General features: G+C 43.4%; 1 protein-coding gene across 1 annotated transcript in view; it reads left to right on the plus strand.

The window, feature by feature from the left end:
* The window catches only part of LOC101554376 (dehydrogenase/reductase SDR family member 7C), a 66,715-nt gene that overhangs the window by 23,045 nt on the left and 31,510 nt on the right, over nucleotides 1–12,160 (plus strand). Inside the window, exons 8-12 of the mRNA XM_055141264.1 lie at nucleotides 2,805–2,882; nucleotides 3,900–4,026; nucleotides 4,164–4,512; nucleotides 7,048–7,206; nucleotides 9,108–9,272. Coding sequence (XP_054997239.1) covers nucleotides 2,805–2,882; nucleotides 3,900–4,026; nucleotides 4,164–4,512; nucleotides 7,048–7,206; nucleotides 9,108–9,272 — 878 coding nt within the window. The remainder of the gene's footprint in view (nucleotides 1–2,804; nucleotides 2,883–3,899; nucleotides 4,027–4,163; nucleotides 4,513–7,047; nucleotides 7,207–9,107; nucleotides 9,273–12,160) is intronic.

A 12,160-nucleotide genomic window follows, 5' to 3' on the forward strand; every position in this document is an offset into this window, starting at 1 on the left:
TTTTGGCAGTCTGGTGCCTCTTTCCACCCTTGCTCCCATCTCACTCTGACAGTCATCCATCCCTATTACAGTACCGTTTGTTTTCTAGAAACATTTCTTTTGTGAAGAAAGACTTGTAGTGAAATGCACATACCATAAAATTTACCATTTCAACCATTTAAAAAATGCACAGGTTAGTAGTGCATTCGCATTCACATCAACAACATTCATGGACAGATTTTTTTTTTAGTGTTTAAAAAAATTTTCCCCTCTCCAGGATTGTAGTTTTTGTGATGGCGATGGGTGACACACACAATTGATTGTAATGCTCACTGGGGGACACACATCAGGTTGTGATACACATTCAGCCATCGTGCTCACTGAGCGTCATACGCTTTGGTTGCATTGTCACACATGTGCTTCCCGAGGTATTGATTCCCTTTGATTGTGATTCTCCTGAACATTCTGGTGGTAGTGCTCACTAGGGGTTGCTGGGTCCTTGCATATGTGTTTGTTGGAGACATAGTCTCTGTAATGGTACCTATATAACTATTAGTTACATTATTATTTTTCTTTTTTATTTTTACTAAGGGGGTGGGGTTGGACACTCTTGGAAGTACTTGGGGTCTGTGGTGCTTAGGAGCCACTGGAGTTATCTCCAACTGTGCTCAGGGAGGCGCGAGGCAATGGGCATCGAATTTAAGGTCTTGTCCATGTAAAACAGGGGCTCTGCTACTCGAGACCCTTCGCTGCTGTTAGTGTGACGCTTGAGACGGGCTCCACATTTCAGTTACAGTTCATCAGAGACCACACACTTCCTTTCTGGTGCCGGGAATCCCACATAGAGAGAGCTGCTCAGCCCCCCATCAGCATATGTGGGAGCACTGAAGACCAAACTCTCAGTCTCCACCCCCCATTCTCCCATACCTGTTCCATTACCCAAGTAAACAACCCATCTCTTTACCCCTTTTTTCCAACTCCTGGAAACTCGTTTTCTGTCTCCATTCATTTGACTACTCTGAATGATATGTCAGCGTAGTTCATGGAACTACTTGAATCTCTCCCATCTTGGTGCATAGGGTTTTGTATAAAAGGGTTAAACACCAATTTTTGTTTTTCACTCCTGATTTTAAAAAAAAAGCAGACTGAAGATCAAGGCAGAAAGAGCTCAACATATTAGATTTATTGGTCAGGCTGATTAAAGGATAAGACATAGTCCATGGATGAGTCCAATGTGAGTTTTGCATACATTTTCCCAGAATTGGCAACTGCTCCCCCACCATCTTTAGTCAATGTAAAGCATTTAGCTTTATGCATTGTGGAAATGGAAAATTTGGGGGATCTTACAGAGATAAACTTAGATCTGGAGTTCCTCTTGTTTCTCATTGTATCTTCCCTGAAAGGAATATACATTCTAAACTCAGTCTGCAGACACAGAAATGCTTTCAGAAAGTCCCAGGCATGAATGAGAGAAATAAGGCCAGTCTAATTAGTTTGTCGATATATATGTATGTATATATATACATACATACAGGATTACTTAATTTTTTTTGGGGGGGTCACACCTGGTGATGCACAGGGGTTACTCCTGGCGGTGCTCAGGGAACCATATGGGATGCTGGGAATTGAACCCGGGTCAGTTCAAACGCCCTACCTGCTGTGCTATCGCTCCAGCCCCTAATTCTTTATTTTTTAAAAAATTTTTTCAATGAATCACTGAGGACTGTATCCTCAGTCTGTAACTGTTTACAGACTTGCAAACTTTTGTGATTATGGTCAGTCATAAATGATCATAAAATAATTATTAAAACAATGATTGAGTACCCATCCCTCCACCAGTGCCCATTCTCCACCACCAATGTTCTTAGTGTCCCTCCAGCCCCCCCGCTGCCCCTCTCCAAGTCTGTTAGTTTTTAGGCCACTGAGAAGAATATGCTGGAGGCTGACTAATCAGCTTCTCCTAGTCTCATCTCCCTTCCACTGAAGGAGCTGAGGTGAGAGAGACTCTGCTTGTTCTCTACAATCACGAGGCTCACCAAGCCACGAGAATTCCTCCTAGACATTTCTTGTCTCTTTTTCCCATCTGGCTTTTCTTTACCAGGAAACATCTTATGCCCAGACATGTCAGTTCTCATTCACAAAATTTTATCCTTCACATGAGTTTAAATTCTTTTTGGAATCATCTTGGACGTAGGGATTCCATGACACTTTCACTTTTTCTTTCAGTGCATTATTAAAATTTTGGAGTGCAGACGTTCCAACCATTTATTCGTCTTAATTTTAAAATAAAACCCCAGGTGCTGTGCTTTTGTCTCATCGCTTCTACAAGCAATCTCTGAGATGGGATAAGACCAAGCAGCTGGGAATTCTAGTTTTATTAACACTAAAAATTTCTGGGTGTGGAAGGATCTGAAAGAGGATGCGGGCTGTGGTGGTGGACGAGGAGGGCACTGCATTTGGATTGTGGTGGAGAAAAGTTAGCCATTCATCTTAGACATTGACATAGATGGGTATTTTTGTAGAACATTCAAGAACTGCCCTGTAGACACTAAGAAGAATGCTTGGGCTGCAGTGGGAGAGTTGCTCCATGTTCTTATAGTGATGCAACTTTTCAGAGCCCCAAGATCCTAAGGGAACGGAAAAGCTGTGTTCATAGGTAGATTTGGGGTGAAGGCTTAGAAGATTTACATCCCAGACCAGACCTCAATTTCCAGCCAGTTTTAGGTATTTATACCTGGGACATTTGGAGATAGACCACTGCGCACTGCAGATGTTTGAGAAGGTAACTCTGTGCTTTCTTATTGGCTCCTGTATCCTCTCTCCAGAGTTCTGAACCTCAGGAGGCCTGGAGGCCCGCCACACATCAAGCTGGCAGTGGAGTGGGATAGCTGGGCCAAGGAGTGGTAAGTGCTGTAGACTTCGATACTCCCCGCCTAAACACTTTCCCGTGCCCTGTTCTCCATGGCATGACTGCATTCCTCCTTGATGCTATAAAATTTATTATTCTGAGAACCTGCATGACAGTAGTCTGGTTCCAAGCAACAATAATATTACTGGTAATAATGATGGTGGCACATAGTGCTGGTATTAGTAACTATCCCAGCACTAGTCAGTGATTATATGCCATCTACTCCATTACACAGTCTCTGCTTTGAGCCTTGTACATGTTTGCAATTTCCTCTTCATTATACCTTATGACATGGGCAACTCTGGGCCTAGATTCAAATTCATACATGAGCTGGGTGATTCCTGTGCCTCAATTTAATAAGGGATATATTTAAAAAAAAATCTTTTTAGGGGTTTTTGGAAGGGTGGGGAGGAGTCATTACGGAAGCAGAGCTTAGAGGGTGCTGGGGCCGTCCTGATGATGCTTAGCCAGCCAAACTGGGAGATTCAGTGCTCGGGTCTGAGAGTGTGCAGCTGCTTAGACCCCGTGGCGTCAGGTGCCGTCCTTGTTGAGTTCGTAAGTCTCCAGGACTATATCTGGCAGTGCTCAAGGGGCCATGTGAAACTGGGGTTTGAATTCTACATATGAAAAGCACGTGCCTGTGACTGCTGAGCTATCTCCCTGGCCCTATCCTTGATCACTGTACTTGACTGCCTCTACCAGTCAGTTGATGTGCCTTACTTTGAGAAGGAGCACTATTTAGTTCACTATTTAATTTTCTGCTACTAGGTGCTAAATTCTGAGCAAGGACAAAAAAATAAAGTCAAGTAAGCAAAGATCTGGTCCCTCGTGGAGCTGGTTGGGGAGAGGGAGAATTCTAGAGCATTTGAGTAAGTGCCAAGTCAATGCATGCATGCACAAGATGCCTTTGCCTCAGCTAGCGAAGGCCTCTACCTTGTTTGCTAAGCAGCTACTTCAGTACAGCTCCTCTTGGAGTGAGAGTCCCCAGTGCCTTGGTTTCCTTCCCATGCAGCCTGTTCGGGAATCTCCAGCAGGAGCAGGTCCAGGACGCGGACAGTGTGTGGCAGCAGCAGCGGGCGCATCAGCAGCACAGCTGTACCTTGGATGAGTGTTTTCACTTGTACACCAAGGAGGAGCAGGTTTCATGCTGGGGGGTCTGCGCCCCATCTGGGAGGGAGTCTGACTACACTGGGGAACGAGCGGGGGCTGGGCGGGGGTGGGAGAGCAGGGGCTCACTGTCTAGCTGCAATGAACATATGAACATCTTCATTTGCAGCTGGCCCAGGATGATGCATGGAAGTGCCCCCACTGCAAAGTCCTGCAGCAGGGTGTGATGAAGTTGAGTCTCTGGACCCTGCCTGACATCCTAATCGTCCACCTGAAGCGATTCTGTCAAGTGAGAGAGAGGAGAAACAAGCTCTCCACACTGGTGAAATTTCCACTCTCTGGTCTCAACATGGCTCCTCACGTGGCCAAGAGAAGTGCTAGTGCCAGGTCTGTGCGAGGCCCTTTGCCTTCTTGGAAGCAACCGGCCTGTCTACCCACCGGCTGCCCGCTGGACTTCCTGTATGATTTATATGCTGTCTGTAACCACCATGGTAGTCTACAAAGCGGACATTACACAGGTGAGACTTACTCTGTACTCTGCTGCTGTTCTCAAGTGCCGTGGCAGTGGGCGTGTCCCTCAAATGCCCAGGGAATTAGGCGTTTGTCTAAAGTGACTAACGCCACCCATGTCCCAGGTACCTACCAGAGGGTAATGGAAGCTATTGAAGCCATGGAGCTGGTTGTTTGATGTATAAAAGATGAAGTTAGTATAGGCTGACTTTTGGACTCTATCAAATGGAAGAGATAATTGTTGGAACCAAAGTGACATTTAATCTCATCCATGATTTGACAGAAGCACTATTACCAGATTTGATATGTTTGATTTCTGTGGGGTCCATTTAATTTTTTTCCTTCACAAATACTTGAGAAAAATAAAAACAATAGCTGAGTAATTTATTCAGTTCTTCAAAATCTACATTATTCAAGAATAACCAAAATTTTTCATTCTTTAAAATAGTTTGTTTTTTGAATAGTGCATTAAAGTGCCTGCAACTTGGAAAATACTGATCTGTATAGAAATTCAGAATTCTTTGAATCAATATTCATTTAAAAGATTGCTGTGAGGCTTACTCCTAGTGTTCAGGAATCACTGTTGGTAGTGCTCTGGGAGCCATGCCGTGCCCAGGATCCAGCCCAGAGGTTCCTTCATGCCAAGCATGTACTCTCATTCTAAACTGTCTTTTTGGCTCCCAAACATTATTTATTTCTTAATTTTGTGTTTGGCCATACCTGAGAATGCTCAAAGCTTACTACACGCAGGAATCACTCCTGGCAGAGATCAGGGATCATACATGGTGCTGGGGGTTGAACCCAGATTGGCTGCATACAAGGAAAGCACCTTGCCCACTGAACTATCTCTCTGGGGTCATTATTAAGTACCTATTCATGCTGGGTGCCGTGATAAACAAGGCAGACATGGGACTTTAATATAATTTCAAAGAATAAAAAATATCTTTTACTTTAGTACTCTTACAGACATTATGGAAAATTATTGACACTGAGACTTCTCTGAGGATGTCACAATTGGGTCAATAACTGATGAAGTAGAACTAGACATGTGAGGAGAAGGTGTTAGTCTCAAGGGACTCTCTCTCATTGTTGGTGAGAATGCCAGCTGGTCCAGCTGTTTTGGAAAGCAATATAGGCATTCCTTAAAAAACTAGAAAGTAAGCTTCCATATGACCCAGCAATATTCTGGGAATATATCCCGAGTGTGCAAAGGCGCACAGTAAAAATGACATCTGCACCTGTATGTTCATTGCAGCACTGTTCACAATAGCCAGAATCTGGAAACAACCTGAGTGCCCAAGAACAGTAGCACTGTAGCACTGTCGTAGCACTGTCATCCCGTTGTTCATCGATTTGCTCAAGCGGGCACCAGTAATGTCTCCATTGTGAGACTTGTTACTGTTTTTAGCATATCAAATATGCCACAGGTAGCTTGCCAGGCTCTGCTGTGCGGCCAGGATACTCTGGGTAGCTTGCCGGGCTCTCCGAGAGGGACAGAGGAATCAAACTCGGGTCGGCCCCATGCAAGGCAAAGGTCTTACCCACTGTGCTATTGCTCTGAAATTTGCTTATAAGTGGATCGTGATGGACAGTATCATGCTAAGTGAAATGAGTCAGAAATAGAGGGACAGACATAGAATGACTGCACTCATTTGTGGAATATAAAATATCATAATATGTCTTTATCATTTTAATCTTTGTAGCCCAGAGCCAAGGGTTTTCCTACCTTTGATACCTTAATTTTCTTTGTTTTTTATGTATCACTGATAAGTGAAAACATCTGATAATAGTCCTTCTATTGATTTAACATGATATCCAAGTTGCAGGAAATTACATGATTACATCATTCTTTGTTACTGAATAATATCCATTGTACACATATACCACAACTTCATTATCCACTTTATTATTGGATGTTTGAGTTGATTTAATATCCTAGTAATTATATTAAGTGCTGCATCGAACCAAAGTGCACATATGTTTTTTCAGATGAATGTTCTTCTGTCTTGGGGGTAGATACCAAGAAATAAAATCATTGGGTAATATGTGAACTTCAATTCTTAAATATGAATGAATTTACTATAATACAATCTGCATATTTTCACTACATGCCAAATCAGAAGCCTGTCTTTTTAAGCTTTTCTGAAGAAATGAAGTGAACATTAATAGAACTTTTGAAAATAATTTGGGGCTTCCTTACAATTAAATTCATCTTTAGTATCAAACTTTAATAGTAAGAACCTTGGAGTGTGACTATTGATTTTTCTGATTCTGCATAATTTTCTCAATCTGTTATAAATGTACATTTTTCAACAATAGCACTGTAGCACTGTCGTCCCATTGTTTATTGATTTGCTCGTGCAGGCACCAGTAACGTCTCCATTGTGAGATTTGTTGTTATTGTTTTTGGCATGTCGAATATGCCACAGCTAGCTTGCCAGGCTCTGCCGTGCAGGTGAGATACTCTTGGTAGCTTGCCAGGCTAATGGAAAATAGATTTTGGAGGCTCTACTAATTGGAACTTGTGGTTTGAAACTTTGCAGCTTACTGTCGGAACTCTCTGGATGGCCAGTGGTATAATTATGATGACAGCATAGTGGAAAAACTTAGAGAAGATGAAGTCAATACCCAGGGGGCCTACATCCTGTTCTATCAGAAACGGAACAGCATCCCTCCCTGGTCGGCCAGCAGCTCGGTGGGAGGTAGGTGCTGTTACTCATTATGGGAGAGGGGGCTTGGAATACGAAGAACAAGAAGACCTTGCAGAGGTCTGAGCATGATATGCTAGTATTCCACTTGTTAGGAATGTCACTGTCATCCCATTGCTCATCGATTTGTTCCAGTGGGCACCAGTAACGTCTCTCATTGAGAGACTTATTGTTACTGTTTTTGGCATATCCAATACGCATGGGTAGCTTGCCAGGCTCTGCTGCGTGGGCTTGATACTCTCGGTAGCTTTGCGGGCTCCCCAAGAGGAGCGGAGGAATCGAACTCGGGTCAGCCGCCTGAAAGGCGAACGCCCAACTGCTGTGCTATTGCTCCAGCCCAACAATTTTATTAAAGTTAAAAATTTTTATTTTATTTATTTCACTTTGCAAACTAGGCAGCTTTGGTTTGGGATGAGAGAATTCTTTTTTTCTGATTTCTCAGATTTCCTTCTCATAATTATGGGAAATGACTACATGAAATCATGCCCCAGCAGGTCTAAATTGAGTCTAATACAAAGCCCTCCTTTCTTTCACAATGATGAGTGAAGAACATACATATCTGAAAAATGGTGTTCGTAACAAGTGATTTCATTAAATGAGTTTTAACATTCATGAGCTTAATTTCCTCTGGTTTTTTTTTTTTGGTTGTTTTGTTTTGTTTTTCTTTTTTTCCACATTGTATTTTATTAAAGTACCATGTAGCTCAAAGTTACTTATAGTTCGCTTTGGACATACAATGTTCCATCATCAGTAGGACCACTATTGTCAACTTCCTTCTACCAGTGCTCCCAGGTTCCCTCCCCTGCCCCTAGCCCCCTGCCCCACACCCATGCTGCCGTCTCGACAGATCTTTTAAATGTGGTTATTAAGTTTTGGATCTTGTGATTTTAGTGCTGTTGACACTGTGGTTTGGGTATCCCTTAACACCACCATGTACATGAATCCCTCTAACCCCTGTCCCCGTTGCTTTTAATGTCTCTTCTCCCTTTCTTCTTCACCCTGTTAATTTCCTTCTCTTCTTTATACTCTGTGTCCCAGAGTGATCTACACTCATCTTTTAAACCATAGAATTTCCTCATCTAGTTACTCTAAGTACCACATAAAATTGATTCCATCCTGTGCTTGTCCTTATTCTTCTGGCTTACTTCATTTAGTATATCTTCCAGTATCATCATGTTGCAGCAAATTGTATGACTTTATCATTCCTTACAGCTGCAGTTTTCCGTTGTGTATAATTACCACATCTTCATGGCCCACTGACCCGTTGTTGGACATCTAGGTTGATTCCAAATCCTAGCTTTTGTACTGAGTGCTGCAGTGAATAATGGTGTGCATATATCCCTTTGAATAAATGTTTTCCTGTTCTGGGGCTAGAGACGCAAAAGTGGAACTGCTGGGTATTAAGGTAGCTCAATTTTAAGTTTACTGAGAACCCTGCATACTTTTCCCCATAGTGATTCAATCAAACAATATTCCCATCAGCAGTGGATAAAAATTTTCTTTTCTAAAAGTTTCAGCTTGAGGGGCTGGAGCGATAGCACGGCGGGTAGGGCGTTTGCCTTGATGTGGCCGACCCAGGTTCAATTCCCACATCCCATATGGTCCCCTGAGCACCTCCAGGAGTAATTCCTGAGTGCAAAGCCAGGAGTAACCCCTGTGCATTGCTGGGTGTGACCCGAAAAGCAAAAAAATAAAATAATAAAATAAAATGAAATGTTCAGCTTGATTACTTATTTAATCAGTCTTCTGCTTATCTTCTGCTCGTGAACTTGTTTCTGCAATTCTATATTTTTCTTTAGTTTCCGGTGAAGCAATGGGAGTGTGGTTATAAAATGCTTCTCTGGAGCCCTGGAGCAATGAATCTGGGCACAGCCTCTGCTCTGCTTCTTACACAGGTTCCACCTGCTCCTCCGTGTCTGAACACTGGCTGCTGAGGCTTGGGGGCGACTCTGGCAGCACCAGGGCAAGCCTGCCATCCTGGAGCTCTGCCCCTGGGTCCCCCCAGCCCCGCGGACCCGAGTCTCCCCTCTTTACCAACCACCTCTCCGGTCATGAAATGGGTATGTTGTTTCATACTGACAAATTTGATGATTTCATTTTAATTTTATGCATCAACCGGCATTCACTTACCATCTTTGTGAGAGTAATGAGGTAATCAGTATATAGTTTATTCATTTCTAAAATATATCTTTTGTGACCTTGCCCTCTCCTTCCCTACCCACTCCAGTAGTAGGCGTATTCTTCCTTAGCTCTCTGAAGCTTGCAATCGGATGGGGAAGACAATGTCAGTAATCACATGACATGATGTAAAGCATATTTAACGGCAAAGAAGTCAGTCATCAGAGGAAGAAGGCATCAGAGCTGAGAATAGGGGCAAAGGCCAACAAGAACGCTTAAATCTTACATACGGGGAGCTTTCTGAAGATGTGACTTTGGAGCAGAGATTTGAGTGCGTGAGTTTCATGTAGAAGTCTGGGAATGGGTTAAGAAGGTAAAGGTTTTAAGTGTGAAAGCGTGGAGCTGTGTGAGGGCTAAGGGAAGTCAGAGCTTGACTGGAGTATAGCCGATGATAGGAAGAGGAAGATAATAGGAAGTAAACTGTAGTCAGGCCATGACATGCCTTTGGCCTGTGATATGAAATTTACATTTCAGTTCAAGTGCAAAAGTGGACATCTGTTGGGGAATTTTGAGCAGGGAACTGTTAGATATGACTCAACACTCACATAGTCCATGTAAAAAACTATGCATGATGAAGGGTGTGTGTTCGAGGGCTCTCTGGGCGGCTCTGTCTCACCACCCACGTTCGGTGCTCTGGAGCCGCTGTGTATGGGCTGGATCAGGATGGCTGTTGGCCAAGGACAGGCGAAGGAAGAACGAGGACCAAGCTGGTTGCTGATTAGTTACCATTTATTCCACTCACTCCTGTCTCTCTCTCCTGGCTCTGGATCTCTCCCCCTTCACTCTGGAATCTCCCTCTTCCCTAGTCTCTCCCCCTACTTGTCTCTCTCCACCTTGCCCTCTAGGCTACAAAATCAACATAAGAAAGCCCTTCTTGAGTTCCAAAGCCTTTCCTGACTGCCACAGGCAAAATACCTCTTATGGTTTTTCTCCTTTCCTTAGTCCAAGAACTCATTAACATTTTAACACTAGTTATTTTTGTATGGACACAGTAAGAGATACATTGAGGCTTTGTAAGGCAGCTCTCCTGGCAACATCTTGCCACAGACTCAGACTGCAGCACTCAGGCCAGATTAATCATTCCTAACCCTAGCAGGGTCCAAATCTAGTTATTACTTTTGGATGATGACAGCATTTGTCCATGACCAAGCTCTTAACTTATAGTTAAGCATTAGGCACTTTGGCCAGGCCCATCTCGATGCCAGGGTAGCTCACAACTCACTGTTTGCCCTGGGTCTGTCCCATCCCTCGTCGGGACCCTGCTTTTGGGAGTGCTAGGAAGTAAGGGCAGCTGAGGCTTAGGTCGAGAGAACAGATGCCCAGGAGGAAACTATCATGTAGAGTCAAATGACTCCCAGGTTACAAAAGCATAGCATTTGCTAAGTCTTCCTGTGTCCATACAAAAGGACATGGCTCTGAGTAAACTATGCAAAGGACTCAAGGAGAAGAGAAAAACAATATTTACAAGTCAACAGAGCACAAAGAAAGAAGCTACAAATAAACACAGAGGAAAGTTGCCAATAAACCTACACTACCCGAGGCTGTGATATTACTGGTCCGGAGCAGAAAGCAAATGGTGACTTGTGTAGTTGTGGTTCTCCAGGGGCAGTGTGCTGCCTTGGACTTGCAGTACACAGATAATCAGATTTAGAATATATTTCAAGACAGTGCCAACAGGATTGTTTTGGGGTGTGAAAGAGAGAAAATAATTGAGGGGAATTCAGCTTAAGTTATTTAATAACAAATTAAGTGAAAGTAGTGTAGTTCATGAGGTGGGAAAGAATTGGGTGGGAAGCAATTTTAAAGGAAAATTAAGAAATGTTGTGATTCATGTCTCGAATTTCTTGCATGGAATATAAAGATACAGGAGTAGCTGTATATAAAGACAAATGGTATAATGGAACACAAAGATGGAATTATGGCTGAGCTCTCCTTGGGAAACTACACGTGAAGATAGAAAAGAGTCGGGCCAGAGGGACAGTACTCAGTCCTGGCCACTGGCACCACAAGCTGACACCACCGTGTGTGGCAAAAGAAAAAGAGACACAGACAAAAACAGAGAAAGACAAGAAGAGTTAAGGTCAAACCCTGAAGCTCCGAATACCTAAGGCAGAAAGGTAAACCAAGAAACTGAGGAGGTACTGTGATTCAGCTCACTCGTGACTTTGCCTTGCATGTGTGAAACCCTCAGTCTATACCCAGTACGAGATTGGGAAAAAGAAATTAAGAAGGAGCTGTCAGGGAAATACAAAGACAGTCATATGACCATGGGATACATTGCAGAAAAGAAGTAACTGGCCACTGTGTCACATACTATGGAGATACTAGGTGGAGCTTGAGGGTTGTTAGGTGAACTTTATGCTGGAAGCCCTTTATCCTTTAGCCCTTGTGTTAAACTACCCAGTTGACTGAGAATTACCAGGAAGGGACTGAGACTCCCTTCCTCGGCTTCCTGAGACTGATGGGATGCACCATCCCTCCCTCCCTCCCTCCCTCCCTCCCTCCCTCCCTCCCTCCCTTGCTCCCTCCCTCCGCCCCCCCCCTCTCTTTCTCATCTCTCTCTCTCACTCTCTCTCAAACGTCTCTGTCATCATCATTATGGAACTCTGACAAGCTCATAAATTATTCTGTTCTAAATGTGATACAGGACTTTATGGATATTTTTAAGTTCTGTTAATAGGGATGTATTTTTTACCCTTCTAAAGAAATGAAAGATACGGTGTTCACAGAGTCAGCCATGGCACCAGGAAGATCTATAGAGAGACAGAGA

This window comes from Sorex araneus, chromosome 6, assembly GCF_027595985.1.
Source record: "Sorex araneus isolate mSorAra2 chromosome 6, mSorAra2.pri, whole genome shotgun sequence".
Classification (NCBI taxonomy): domain Eukaryota; kingdom Metazoa; phylum Chordata; class Mammalia; order Eulipotyphla; family Soricidae; genus Sorex; species Sorex araneus.